Raw genomic sequence first — 16,059 nt, 5'->3', positions numbered from 1 at the left:
CTCTGTATAATTATACCTATATAAATGTAAATTCATTGAATATCCTACATTATCTTCTGCATATCTATATATAATCTGTATATAAACTGTGCATCACTTATTATACATTCACTTATCTATTACACATTTTTTACTGGTTTAGAGTTTCATTGCAAATCCACTTGAAGAGAACACATTAGCAAATAAAAATACTGACTGTTAGTGTGTAGAAAATGTACCGTCATGTCATGTGTATAAAACCCCTAATATTTTTCAGGATTTTTTTAAATCCACCTATTTTAAAAGCATTTTAAAATGTTATTCAACAGCTCAATTTTTGGATGTAAAAAATTTAATGGTGTTTGTAGAACAATTTTAAAAAACAGTTTCATACAAAATCATTTGGTAGTGAAACATACTGCTCTGCTACTGCAGTCACTGCACAGTCCAATCTTTCAGGTATAGAAACAGGTGTAAAGAATGTGCAAGAACAATTATACATATACATTGCAGTGTATTCTTAGACTTATAAGTAGTGCTAAAATTGATGTTTTAGCATTTCGATTTCAAGGGTCTTTATGATGCTATTTTTGAAATCAAGTCACATTGTCTAGAAAAATGATAAATGCTTCTTAGGCCCAAAAAAAAAAGGCCCGAAAATCTTACCAGTTCCCAATAGGAGTCTAGGACCTGTGTAGGTGTTCTGCTAACATAAAAAAAAAATTAATAAATGTGTACTAGATCAAAAAGGAGATAACTGCATGTAATAAGATACACAAGTTGAAATATAAACCAGTGATTAAAGATGGCTTTAAAGCCTGAGTTTTCCCACAGAGAAAACCTTACAAAACTGAAATGTCAGACAAAGCACAAATGTGCAGTTTACCTGTAAAGAAGTGAACATGTTAAAAAAATTAATTCAGAACTAGTGCTGAAGATGGTGGAAAAGTGTCAAAATGAAGGCTAATATCTATAGTGAAAACAAAAGATCTCCCTGAGAGCAAAGTTACAAGATTCTTCTTAACAGTAAACTCTATTGCTGGCCTATTAAGCCAGACTATAATTTAATTGTAATTTATGAATAGACAGTTTAAAAACTGAGGTAATTCTATGACTACAATAGTGATTATGAAAAAAAGTACCTTTTTCCATCTATAGTGGTCTACAAGTGAAATGGCCAAAATCATAAATTCATGTTAAATAATTAAGAGTTAGTAACTGCTCTCATTAAGAAAAAAAAAAGAAGCAAGAACAGAAAGCTGAAAAAATGGCTCTTGTATATTTCTGCAGGATCTTTTTTTTTTTTCATTTATGGAAATGTGAGCTAGTTTGAGTCTAGCTGAAAGGACACAGAACAAGATCAGGTATAAGTACAAGAAATATGTGAGTAATGAGGTAGTACTACAGCTCATCTCTGGCTTGCTTCAAGACAAAGCTGTGCAAGCTCTCCATCTCCCTTCCACCATTATATTCTTCCACCAACTGGCCTACTCGAAATATCAGCAGGGTCGGGTACCCGTTCACCTGTAGTGAGGAGAAATCATTGGTTAGTATGTATTTTTGCCACAGTTGCTCATCAGGGACAAACATACTTACAAAGAACATATTTACATTTAATCACCACATTATCTGTGTAAAGCTGCTTTGAGACAATGTTCATTGTTAAAAGCGCTATACAAATAAAAATGAATTGAAATTGAATTGAATTTTTGTAGAAATTTCTATTTAAGTGCTGATTTGCACAGACATCATTATTGTAGAGATAAACCTTGGGTTCAAATCCTTTAAAGCACATGCCCATATTTCTGTACATATTCAAAGATAGGATTCTTAATACTCATGACTGGTTCGGCATCTTTTGATGTGATCTATTTTTCTGCTCCATCCAACAGTGTATTGTGATACCCTCACCCCTACACTGTCAAGGCTGGTGGTGAGTTCACTGTTTCAGGTTTTTTGTTCACTGCTCTCACAATGTTTGTCAACTGCTATTGCTGACCTGTTCATTGTCTGGCTACACAAGTGATTTCTTTATTTTGCAAAAACATTCCAACATGCTGTATTAGCTTTGTTCAATGATTATGCCATCTTTCAGATATTTTTTTTCCAGCTTCACAACGGCTTCTTTTCTCCAATAGACAGCTCTCTGGTGTTCTTGCAGGTTTATCCTTTTTAACAAATGCAGTTTTTACTCTTGGTTTAAGACCTAGGTTTCACAGGTAGACACCAAGAACTAAGTGTTTAAATTATTTACCAATCACAAATTAACATACAGCCATTATTGTCAAAATAGCTTTTGACAAAAGTGAGTATACCCTAAGTGATAACTTATAAAAAATGTAATTAATTACTTAATTATTTAACCATGCAAAGCTACATGTCCTATTCATCATGTTCTGTTTTTGTCTGCTTAACAAGACAGATAAATATATTTTCTAGTTTGTGTGTGTAAAACGCACACACATGCACACGCACGCACGCACAGGGTACAGAAAGTATTCAGACCCCCTTAAATTTTCACTCTGTTATATTGCAGCCATTTGCTGCAATCATTTAGGTTTATTTCTTTTCCTCATTAATGTACACATAGCACCCCATATCAACAGAAAAACACAATTGTTGACATTTTGCAGATTTATTAAAAAAGAAAAATGAAATATCACCCTTGAGATCATTTGAGTCCAGCTGTGTTTGATTATACTGATTGGACTTGATAAGGAAAGCCACAAACCTGTCTATATAAGAACTTACAGATCACAATGCATGTCAGAGCAAATGAGAATCATGAGGTTAAAGGAACTGCCTGAAGAGCTCAGAGACAGAATTGTGGCAAGGCACAGATCTGGCCAAGGTTACAAAAAAGGTTCTGCTACACTTAAGGTTCCTAAGAGCACAGTGGCCTCCATAATCCTTAAATTGAAGACATTTGGGACGACCAGAACCCTTCCTAGAGCTGGCCATTCGGCCAAACTGAGCTATCGGGGGAGAAGAGACTTGGTGAGAGAGGTAAAGAAGAACCCAAAGATCACTGTGGCTGAGCTTCAGAGATGCAGTTGGGAGATGGGAGAAAGTTGTACAAAGTCAACCATCACTGCAGCCCTCCACCAGTCGGAGCTTTATAGCAGAGTGGCCTGACGGAAGCCTCTCCTCAGTGCAAGACACATGAAAGCCTGCATGGAGTTTGCTAAAAAAAAAAAAAAAAAAAAAAAAACCTGAAGGACTCCAAGATGGTGAGAAATAAGATTCTCTGGTCTGATAAGACCAAGATAGAAGTTTTTGGCCTTAATTCTAAGTGATATGTGTGGAGAAAACCAGGCACTGCTCATCACCTGTCCAATACAGTCCCAACAGTGAAGCATGGTGGTGGCAGCATCATGCTGTGGGGGTGTTTTTTCAGCTGCAGGGGCAGGACGAATGAATGAAATGCAGGGAAAGATGAATGCGGCCAAGTACAGGGATATCCTGGACGAAAACCTTCTCAAGAGTGCTCTGGATCTCAGACTGGGCCGAAGGTTTACCTTCCAACAAGACAATGACCCTAAGCACACAGCTAAAATAATGAAGGAGTGGCTTCACAACAACTCTGTGACTGTTCTTAAATGGCTGTCTACACTAATGTACTTTACACAGGTTTTAACGAAAGACACGTTACACACAGTGTAACAGGTAAAAATATGTTGCGCTTCCTTTAGGAGCATAGCGGTATTTTGGAAATAGCCTGGCGATTTTTCCACTATTACTGCATGTTTGGAGACCGAGAAATGTGTCATTTTCTGAAGCTCATTTCTAAGTTTCTTTGACTAACCCGTAACGCTGTTGCCAAGAATAATAAAAAAGCACGAGTTTTGGAAACCTGTCTGTGCTTATATGATTTCTGTTGCAACTGGAGTTAGTGAGCTATCCCTTCACCCAGACTCAACGCGCTACAACGGCTTGTATCTAAACAGTAGCCTACCAAGAAAGTCATTGTTCACTGTCTTCCTCCTTCCTTTCACAACTATTTCTCTCAAGAGTTTATCTTTTGGCATCGTCGTGCATTTAAGAAAATCTCTTTCTCCCGATGCCGTGAAGCTCAGAACACAGGTGAGGTGCGTTTTTTCCGTTCGGAAATTTCATTGGTCTAATGTTATGGGGTTCAGTTTTTTGGCTTGAAGTTTGTGAAACCGGGAAAAACCGAGGAAAAAATTCAGAAATAGTAAGCCGCTTCGTTGTTTAAGCCGCGGGGTTCAAAACGTGGGAAAAAAGTAGCGGCTTATCGTCCGAAAAATATGATAATAATGTAAGATGCCATGATTAAAAGTCTAACAGCCTTTATTTTAAAACTATATTGTGCAGTTTTACAGGATTTTGGATTATAAAATGAAATAAATGTTGCATGTTTATTATCTGGCCTAGTTAATAACTTAAGCTAAACTTAATTTACAATATACGCATCTAGCATCAAATAAACTAGCATCTCAGTCTTCATTAATGGAAATAAGAAAGCTAAATGTATCAAACTGCTAGAATTAAATAAATAAATAAATGTATACAAAAACAATAGTATGCAACTTACTGAAAATCTGTTGCAGAGTGTTCTCTCTACTGTACAGTCCACTTTAGCAATCTTGACATCAGTCAGGCCAGGAAAGTCCTTCTTAGACAAGTCCTCCCAAACAGGAGCAAGGTTCTTGCAGTGTCCACACCTTCAACATAACACAAAGTGAACATCATGGGTATAAGCCTTCATAAACATAGACCTGCCAAGTCTAACGAGAAAGAATGCACCATTATGGGTTTCCCTTTCACAAATCACTTTCTACTAATAATATAATATAATATAATATAATATATTATATTATAATATATAATATAATATAATATAATATAATAATATAATATATAATATAATAATATACACACACACACACACACACAGTATAGGTTTACTTTCCCCTGAAAATAACCTACGGCAATTATTTTCAAATTAGCTTTCAAAAAAAGTAAGTACACCCTTAATGATAACAGCTTTTCATCGTGTAACCATGCAAAACCACATGTCCTACTCATCATGTTCATGGTTTTGTCTGCTTGACAGGACCATATAAAGTCGTGTATCTTGTATTAGAGCACTGATGCATTCAGTACAATTCTCTCACTGGATGTTCAACATGGCACCTCATGGTAAAGAACTCTCTTTGGAGAGTAACACTTATAAATGTCAAATTTTTAAGGCCGAGGATATAAGAAGATACAGTACGGTGGACAGGATCATACAGAGGTTCCATTAAGAAAAGTCTCGCAGGGGACAATCAAAGAAGTTGTGTCCCCGTGTTGTGCATCCGGTGCAGAAGCTGGCTTTAAAAAAAAAAAAAAGACGCATGAGTGCTGCCAGCATTGCAGAAGGTCCGCTTGTCAGCGTTCAGTATGCCGCACTCTGCAACAAGTCGGTTTGCATGGCCGTCGTTCCAGAAGAAAGCTTCTTCTGAAGCTGTCTCACAAGACAGCCTGCAAACGGTTTGCTGAAGACAACCTGTCCAAGAGCATGAAGGTCCTGTGGTCTGATCCTGGGGTTTAACATACTGGGACTGCACAATTCTTCTCCCTCATAACTGTAAATACCATTGCACTTAGTACTATTGCACATTACTTGCACATGTACTGTGAAATTCTAAAGCAGAACATGGTGCACAACCATCAGAAGCTGGGCCGAATGCCAGTTTTCCAACATGAAAACAACCCCAGACACACCAAGATGACTCCTGCCTTGCTGAAGGTGATGGAGTGGCCAAGTATGTCTACAGAACTGTACCCTATTAAGCACCTGTGAGGCATCCTTAAGTGAAAGGTGTAGAAGCGCCATGTGTCAAACATCCAGCAACTCCGTGATTATGGAGGAGTAGAAGAGGATCCCAGCAACAACCTGTGCAGCTCTGGTAAATTCCATGCCCAGGAGGATTAAGGCATTACTGACACTTTTGACAGAGTTTCGACATGTTCACCAAGGGTGTACTTACTATTGTTGGCAGTTATTTTAAAAATAATGGCTGTATGTTAATTTCAGCAATTTTGTACTGCTACACAAGCTGCACATTGATTACAATAAAATATACCCAAGTTATACACACACACACACACACACACCATTCAGGTCATCCACATTAGTAAGATTGAAGTTTAGTTTGATTGAAGACGATCATTCCAAAAGTTAAGGGAAGCTAGCCATTAAAAAGCACTTACCATGGAGCATAAAACTTGACAAAGGAAATCCCTTTTGCAATAGACTCGTCAAAGTTGCTTTCAGTTAGGATTTTAACAGTGGACTAAAAAAAAAGGAATAAACAGAGAACAATGACCATACACAACAATATATGGGTCCTTCCATTTTATCAGATTGAATATGCTGCAGTGTGCAATTATATTAAACTGGTTATCAAATAATCTATTTCTAATTTTACACTGATGTGCTTTAAAATATCCATGACATGAAATGTAAATTGTAAAGATATCCAAATGAAAGTGACCTACAGTAGAGAATACTATTTTATGGAGATGCTTTTTTCTTTAATCAAACTTAGTTATAATAGATCATAGCAAACTTATGATCTATTATTAAACATGTATTGCATTCATAAAATAAATACAAGAAAATAATACAAGAAAACATGAAATTGAAATGTGATCACATACACTTCTTACCTCATCTTTAACAGAATCTGTGTTCTGTGGTAATTCATTGTCTTTCGCATCCTCAGCAGCAGCCTGAACTTTTAAAGAGGCAGCTGCTAACTGATTATCCACAAATTCTTTAAAGGACTCCAGATCACGTTTTCCCCTGTACTGATCTACCTGAAATTAAACCAACCATGTCAGGTTCATTTTTACTCAATATGAAAAGCTTGATACAGAGCATTGAGTAAACCGGTTTAGCACTCGGGCTGCTACAGTGACATAGCTTCATGGCAAGACACTGTATATAATCTGAGTTACCTCAACATTGACTTAATTGAAAAACAGAATAATGATGTAATTAAAATGAGGAATAATCTGGATTTTTCCCTATTAGCATGCTGCATTTCTTTCCCTATTTCTCCAATTTCATCTTACAATGGCAAGTTGAAATACTGCTAATAGTATTTTAAAATATTTTGTTATATTATTTTTTATCCGGCATAACATTTTCTGACTCAGTTTATCATATTTGTACATTGAGTTGGCAAAGCAAATTCCAAAATCTTAAAAAGAAAATCCCTAACAATAGGACAGGATGCTTTTGAGATTAGAAAAGATGATTAAATATTTGGGACATGACTGGGCAAGATTTAAAAAAGTGACTATGTGCACCAAGCACAACTATGTTATGTCCTGGCACATTTTATTTGCGGCTCAATGTGGGTACGGTGGAATTTTTGAACTGGTGTGAGACGAGAGAGTTTACCTCCAGTATTCTCAAGCATGAAGCACATTTTTATTCATTTTTGTCTACAGTATATGAAACTTACTTTAGTTAGGAGGTTTTGGGACTGTTTATTTTATATATATTTTTTATATATTTTCTATTGATTTTTTATTAGTTGATAGGGAAGATATGCAATTATAATGGAATTTTTGTTTGTCTTTAACAAGTTTGGTTTTCTCTTATTCTAGATAGATTGTTTGGATGGCTGTAATAGTCCTTAAAAAAGATTGCATCAGTAAACGTATAGGTTAATGGCTAATACTTCTGTTTGAGCTCTGGGTTTTGAAGTTGATGCAGCATAAGCCCATGTTTAAATTGCAGATCTGATTTTGAACTGATGTAACAGCCTTATTCTGAGCTTTAAGGTAAATGAATACTAATCTGTGATATATCCTGGTAGACCAGTTGAAGTCAAATGAACATGCATTTAAAACTAGAGTAATCTTGTTGTGTGTGTCTCATTTAGAAACTCACTTAACCCATTCACAGGCAGAATGAGGGTGAGATTCAGAGTACTACATCTTCATTCAGACAACATTATTCTTTTACAAAATTTATTTGCTGCTGACCTAGATTATGCCTTGGCCTGTTATCAAAAAAGGTGATTGATTTGCAAGACTGTGATGTTTTGAAATATGCATTTAGGGCAATCTATGCCTCCCAACTGAGCTCCATTTTTTTTTTTATACATCACAAAAAGCACAGTCTAAACACTTAATGAAATTACTAAAAATGGCAATAAGCACAAACTGCCTGTGACAAGAATAGGACTAACCAGATGCATGCCTACAGTTTCCACAAATAAGACAGTAATTTCTTAGTCTTAAAGCATTGCAAGTTTTCTTTTTCCTATAGAAAATATAATCATGGATGTTTTAATGAAAAACCTCCTTTTAAATCCTTTACACAAATAAACACAGCATTAAACAAATCAGTGTGAAATTCTTAATGTAAGAATCATACATATCATTAGCCTAAATCAACCTGATTACACATGAAATGTATGTTAATTTTCTGTTTAATTGTATTATTCAGGAATCTAGACCTCTAGTCAGAAAACTAATTTCATAAATGACTGCTAAATTCCCCCTGGCAATTGAGACTGTAGAAATGTTTTGTGGAATGTTAGTTAGAGCATAGTGCTTACCTTTTCTCCATCTGTAAAGAAGAGCAATGTGGGGTAGCCTCGCACCTGGTTCTCTGAACAGATCTCATAATGCTGAGTACAGTCTAACTGCAGGGAGTAAACGACCAAACCAATTAAACCAACATGAACAACACTCAACAAAAAATAAATAAATAAAAAGCACTTTGAAAGCCACTGGCATCTAATAACATTAAAAAAGCTGCCATAAAACACACCGACACATAATGGCCCTGAATGAATTATAAAATGTATGATGTAATAGAGTAGGCACACGGAATTCATGATTCGGCACGTACCTCAGTTTTAATCACGGTTCGGTTCAATTTTTGTACCGTTAGAAATGCAAAATAGAAAATTGCTTGTTGTCAATAAACGCAGTTTATTATTAAACATTTGTGAACAACAGTTTACATTTTTACACCAATTTTAAATAAAGTGCCTGCTTGGTTAAATAATATATAAAATATTTAATTTAAAAAGAAATATATAATTAAAAATGGAGAAAAACTATTTAATGCAATACTTTTTATTATTTTCATTAAATTCTGTAATAGATAACATTCTCACAAATTGATTAAAAAAAAAAACAATTTTAAAATTTAATAAAATAGTTCACCTTTGTTAAACTCTAAAAGGAGAAAATCCCTTACCCTAAATCTAACCCATTTGTGTAATAAAGATGTGTATATGTGTGTGTGTGTGTTTTTACATTTAATATTTAATTTTCTAAAGATATAATGTAATGATGATATACACATCTTTATTACCCAAATGGGTTAGATTTAGGGTAAGGGATTTTCTCCTTTTAGAGAAATCTTTGAAGCTGTACATGAAATGCTAATGTATCCATATCGCTAGAGTTGGGGATGGCAGGAAGTGGCGCGATTTCACACACGGGCAAAACAAAAATTTCGGCGCACTACAAAACGATTTCCCGGTATGGAAAGAGAAACCACAGTGAAACTACGCTAACTCTAATTTTTTTTATACCCCTGGCATTGCTGTGTACGTTTTCAATTTTAATAATAATAATAATAAAATAAAATGTGCTTAAAGTGCGAGACGGAGACTAACCAAACTTGCAGTTTCTTGCAATCCTGAATGAATTCGGATTTTAACTATGTTCCTCACGTAAAAAGGTTTGCATTCAGTACAGTGTGTCCCTGTATCGAAAAAGTTTGGTGCAAATTCGTGTACCGTTACACCCATAATCAACACTGTTAATGACTGTACCTTGCCAATCTTCACCAAGTCCGAGTGCTCAAAACTGGTGGCAAGCTGCTCCCATGTGGGAGCCATAGCTTTGCAATGACCACACCATGGTGCAAAAAACTTCACAAAGTGAGATCCTGGAAACGAAATAACAATCTGAATTTTTAAGTGGCATTCATTATAAATATGCTAAAGTGTAATTACAAGAAGTCTCTACACTAATATTTCTTTGGACTGCTATTTGCATTGATTATAGCACACATTCACCATGGCATCATTTCAATAAGTTTATGCAAAGTCACAAGATGCATTTCTGTCCAAAGTTGCATTAATTTCTCACCAAGATTTTGTTTCTATAATGAGAGTCAGACCACTGTGTAAAGTCTTCTACAGCACATACCGAAGATTTTTTTTTTAAGGATTAACGATTGTGGCGGCCAATCCATTTGTGAAAATGATGTATTCTGCCCTAAACACTCTTGCAATTTGAGCCTGATGAATCCTGGCATTGTCACTTTGGAATAGGGCCATGCCATCAGGAAAGAAAAAAAATAATCCATTGATTGAAAAACTAACCTCAGCTTACCTCATTTGAGGACATATACATTGCTGAACCTAGACCTGTCCAACTACACCCACAGGTTTTATAGTAGGCATGAAACATGATGGGTGCAACACTTTATCTGCCTCTCTTTCTAAGCTGACAGGAACAGAGTACATCTGGTCTCAGACCTCATGACCTTTTTAATTGCTGCCGAGTCCAATCTTTATGCTCCTTAGCAATCTGAAGCCTTTTTCACCATTTAGCATCAATGATCAGTGGTTTTCCGTAAGCTACACATGTGTTTAGTCTAATAACTTGAGTTCTTTTTACATTTTGTGCATGCAAAAAGGAAACATTAACACAACTAAACACAGCCATAAGTTGTATTGTTAATTTTTTTTTTTTTTAATTCACAAAGCATTTACTATCATTCAATGTGTTTATTTTTTCAGCCACATTCAACAAAAATGATGGTTCACCACTTTCCATCCAAGTTTTAATGTGTTGGACAGTTCCTAACCCAGTTTTAGTAGTTTCACCAATATTTAGTTGTGTTTTGTTTGCATGAGTTATGGTTGAATAAGTTGTTGCCAGCTGAAACATATTTATCACTGCATTAATTATACACAATTAAGATAATTATTATTTTTTTTTGGCCAGGCAGAGGAAAAAAATTAAAATTAGAGAGAGAGAGAAAATGGGAATTTATGTATACATACATATATAAAATTACAAATTACCTTTGGAAATATGTGCTTTGAAGTTGGAGGCAGTAAGCTCATACATGCCCTGCAGGGGCTCTGGCACTTTGGGAGCCTCAGGCTGACTCTGTTGAACCTGGAAACAAAGAAAAAGTAAAGGCATACCAAAGGCAAAATACGCATGCGTTTGCTTCTATTTAGGTAGAAAGCATCTTGTTTTTTCACACTCATGAAACAGATTTTTTACCTCAGGCTCCTCCTGAAGAGTTTTCAGCATCCAAGTCTCTAATGAATGCAGGTCTCTTGAGCCCTGATACTTCACTGCCTCCTGCTCAGGTTTAAACAGCTTCAAACTACATCCAAAAGAAGCAATAAGCATAAATACAAACAGTGCCTATCAAAAGTCTGGAAACACCAATGTTTTATTGATTTTGAGAGAGACATGATTTGTTCTTTTTGTTTATCCAACAAACTAGGCAATGTAACAGGATTAAGTTTCAGTAATGTTTAGGCCTTGCCTTGCCCTTTGCACGCATTTTATTATTATTGTTAAACTTGTAACAACTTTAACAAGTTTTAAAACATTTTTTATTATGGATTTTTTAGCGTTTTAAGTCCAGCTTCAAGAATTTCTCTTAAAAGGAGAAAATCCTGAGAACTCCACATATCAAGGAAGTGAATGAAGAAAGGATGGAAGGAATAAAGTATGTTGAAATAAGTAGAACAGTTAAGTAGATCATATCTTTAGAAAATCAAATATTAAATGTAACACACACTCTTACATACACATCTTTATTACCCAAATGGGGTCTAACAAATGTAAACTACTTTTTTTTTTTTTAAGGAACATTTTTTAAAATAAGTGTATTGCATTAATTTGATTTATTCCATTTTACTATTTATTTATTACAAAATATTATTTAATATATTGTTTAAGCAGGCAGGTATTTTTTTTATTGTTTTAAAATTTTTAACTCTTCAAATGTTGATGTTCACAAATGTCACACACACAGGTGACAGGTGAAGTGAATAACACTCCTCAAGGTTAATGTGACAGAATCAGGAGAAATAAGCAAAGTATTTGAGCGAGTTTGCCAAGGGTCAAATTTTAATGGCTAGACGACTGGGTCAAACCATCTCAAACAGCAGCTCTTGTGGGGTGTTCCGCGAACTACTGTGGCTGAAATTGCTAAAGAAGTTAATGCTGGTACACAGTGCATTGCAATTTGTTGTGTATGGGGCTGCGTAGCCACAGACCAGTCCAGGTGCCCATGCTGACCCCTGTCACCACCCAGGGTGCCAACAATAAGCACATGAGCATCAGAACTGGTGTGGTCTGATAAATTACTCTCTTTTACATTACGTAGATCGCTGGGTACAGCTTACCTGGAGAACACACCGCACAAGTATGCACTATGGGAAGACCTCAATCCACTGAAGGCAGTGTGATTCTTTGGGCAATGTGCTTTCAGCAGAATCATGTGCCCTGCCATAAAGCAAAAATGGTTCAGGGTTGGTTTAAGGAGCACAACAACGAGTTGAGGTGTTGATTGCAGTCCAAATTCCCCATATTCAATCAAATCGAGCATCTGTGGGATGTGCTGCACAAACAAGTCTGACCCTTAGAGGCCTGATTGGTGTATGTATGTATGTATGTAATATATTATAATATAATATAATATACATATACACACACAAACAAACAAACAAACAAATAAATAAAATAAATAAATAAAAGTGTGATTGTGTGTGTTATCTGGACTGTTATCTATCGTATGGCCTGTGTATTTACCAGGCCTAAAGATTATTGAACTGCATCGCAAGAGAGAAATATATACTAGCAAGAAGTCCTAGAAAGAGGCATGGCCAAGTATTTTAGTTAAATGTTTGGAGAAACTAACTGTCTGATTTTTCAATGAAAATAATGTTTAACTGTTTTATGTTTTTGTACCAACATCTGCTGGTACAGTTTATACATTTGTTTGGTCAAAGTAAATCTTCATAAATAAATTACCTACTTTGGTGCATATACACAAAAGCAACATGCATGTGTCTCTCAAAAATGATAAAAGACTAGGTATTATCACATTTTGACAGGTGCAATACACATGTACATATCAAACACATTTATTTTAAAACTCAATCAAGTTCCAAAGGATGGTACCATCACCCTGTTCAAGTTTAACAAGTGCCAAGACATTATTGTGCATTAGGGCTCATTTCTAGAATTGTTCTTCTCTCACATTTTAGCTCTGGACTCGCACAGCACAGTGAACTTTATATTTTATACCACACCGTACCGCACACAGACACTTGAAGGACAATCACATAAACCACCTTAAATTGTTTACTGTTTACTGCCATAATCATATTTTGTATACACATCTTTTTTTCCTCATATATTTTTATATATTCTTATATTTTATAAAGTTTTATACTTTATTTATCTGCCTTCGTTTTCTTTGTTTCTATTTTCCTCCCTATCCTATTCCCTCATGCCGGACCGTCGTAAAAAGCATTTCACTGCATGTCGTACCCTGTATGCATGTGTAAATAAAATAAAATGCAAATAAAAATTTGATTTGATATTTTTGCTAAATCACATACTAATGCACTGCACTGAATCTGGGCACGATATTGATCATAACCTCGCTTGCTGCATAGCTGCTGCTATAAGTGCACTTCTACACATACTCAGTTTGGCACACGGGGTAATAATTTTATTATTCTGTATTTTAGCAATCTTACTGAATGTCTTTTTTTTTTTATTTGTTTCACACTTCAACTTATTTCATAGTGCTCACGCTACTCTTTGCTGATGATCTGTAATTTGCCCTGATGAATTAATCTATGTCAATCCTTAATATATTAATCTTTAAGATCTCGGCAAGATGAAGATCTCAGCACAAAAGTGTACTGCTTACGTGGGATATCCCCGAATTCCATGGCTGCTGGAGCAAAACTTGGTGTCCTTTGTGCAGTCTACTTTGACCACATAGACAGGGGGAGACTCCATACTGTTGTATTTATCTGCCAACTCATTCCAGGTTTCTTGCATCCTCTGGCAGTGACCACACCTGTGCAGGACAAAGTACATGTTGCAGCTTTCCTGGAATAATGCAAACGTTGTAAATGCCCACTATAAGGCACCAACAGCTATAAGCTTTTACAATCAGGCAATGATAAATATTGAACGAGGTTTACAATGAACCATCAAATGACGTAAATGAGGTAAAATCTTGCTCTTGGAGGGGAGAGGACTCTCGCCACGTAAGCTGCAGTAGAGTCCCGTGCTGAACTGATTGAATGATAAACCCTGCTAGCTTGGCTAGACTTCGCCGGGTTCTCGTTCCCACCACCAGTTAGTGTAGGAAAGCTGTCGCAAATCCTTCCAAATTAATGCTTTAACAGCGTTCAAACAATAAAATGCTCTAAAATATCAATATAACTCGTATGTAAATCAGGGAAAGATATGCAGCTAGCGCTAGTTTTAACAGCTAGCAAACCTCAGCAGGCACATTTTCCACATTAAAACGCCGCCGTATTTAAATGAAACGTTACATTTAAATTTGTATTAATTATTTAAGTACATAAATGTTAAGTGCGGCAAATTCGGAGTTCACTGCAATATAACCAGTTTAAGATTGTAAAAAAAAAAAGTTAAAGAGAACTTTACCAAGGTGCGAAGAACATCACAAAGTGTGGAGCGGTTGGAATCGCGCTGTTGAACATCTCAACTGTATAAGTGTGCTTGCTATGTTCATCCTCATCTGTCTCATTATCGCACAGTATAACACTAAAGAGAAATGCACTGCAAAAAATTATAAGGCGATACATGTTCGGTGCTGATGTGGCCATGATGACACTAAACCGAAGTGCAAACACACAGTGAATGAAACCGGACTGAGCTGAAGAAGCTTTGTAAAAGGCCCAATCACGCGATTCCACTGCAGCAGATTCGCAACTCAGTCATTATATACATAATATACTTATTTACATAAGAAAAAAATGATGTATTACATTTACTGGTAATAAAAAAACAGATATCAAACTAAGTAATACAAGTAGACAGATTGAGTGAGAGTGAGAAAAGTTATTCCTATACGAGTGTGATTGTGTAGTCTATCGGTATATTTAATTATTAAACAGTAAAATAATTTCAAGGCTAGATTAACATGAGTGATTGAAATCTTCTCATCGGTTTCATTCGATTATATGACAGGTTTTATTTATTTATTATTATGATTATTATTATTATTATTATTATTATTATTATTATATGACAGGTTTTTACAGGAATTTTAGCACCGTTACGCAGTTGTTTTCAGCATTATAGTGTGATCCAGATGTTAAACGAAATTTGGCAATATGCAGTTTACTGCCTTACGATGTTTTTTTTTGTTTTTTTTTAACCCAGGCTTAACCTCAAATCCATTACCCAACTCGTCACATAGACACGTTCAATGTAATTTTATTCACTGCCAAATTAGATTTGTTTTTTATAATGAAATCATATATTAATAATTGTTTTTTCTTAAGTTTTTCTTAACCTGATATATTTTTTTTATTATTGATTTTAACATTTGACATTGAAAAATCAAACGGGAACACATGCACATCTGGGTGACAACAAATGTACATTCTTTAGTTTCCTGATTATCAGCTGTTTACAGATGGACTCTTGAATGCCAAAACTGTTCGGGGCAATTGCAGCCCTGAGCCACTGTAGCAGACTGCTCATAATTAGTCAAAATACATCTTTAACCTTCGAAAATAACCTCATGGAACTATCCTCAGTTCTAGCATAAATGAAGCATTCAAACATCCCAGTGCATCAAAACACTTCATATCTGCTCCTTTTCCTTAGAAAAAAACTTTTCAAGTTTGACTTAAACACTGAGGCTGTGTCTGAGTCTTAAACACTAATCTGAAGTCTGTTCTGTAACTGTGGGACATAGCCAGGAAAAGTTTTACCCCCTGAGGTAGTCTTCATTTTTCAAGGTACCAACAATACCTTGGTAATACAATACCTAGCCTC

General features: G+C 35.5%; 1 protein-coding gene across 1 annotated transcript; it reads right to left on the bottom strand.

The window, feature by feature from the left end:
* Positions 1–313: 313 nt before the first annotated feature.
* txndc5 (thioredoxin domain containing 5) lies at positions 314–14,959 on the bottom strand. Its single transcript, XM_046834034.1, has 10 exons — positions 14,698–14,959; positions 13,946–14,098; positions 11,269–11,374; positions 11,061–11,157; positions 9,798–9,913; positions 8,565–8,651; positions 6,658–6,807; positions 6,199–6,281; positions 4,535–4,664; positions 314–1,503 (listed from the first exon to the last, which is right to left on the bottom strand). Exons 1-10 carry the CDS (start codon positions 14,877–14,879, stop codon positions 1,381–1,383), a joined length of 1,227 nt encoding a protein of 408 aa, XP_046689990.1. The 5' UTR covers positions 14,880–14,959; the 3' UTR covers positions 314–1,380.
* Between the last annotated feature and the right edge of the window lie 1,100 nt (positions 14,960–16,059).

Source organism: Silurus meridionalis, chromosome 21 (genome assembly GCF_014805685.1).
Source record: "Silurus meridionalis isolate SWU-2019-XX chromosome 21, ASM1480568v1, whole genome shotgun sequence".
Classification (NCBI taxonomy): domain Eukaryota; kingdom Metazoa; phylum Chordata; class Actinopteri; order Siluriformes; family Siluridae; genus Silurus; species Silurus meridionalis.
The sequence above is the reverse complement of the archived record's forward strand: the minus strand, read 5'-3'. Positions and strand labels throughout refer to the sequence as shown.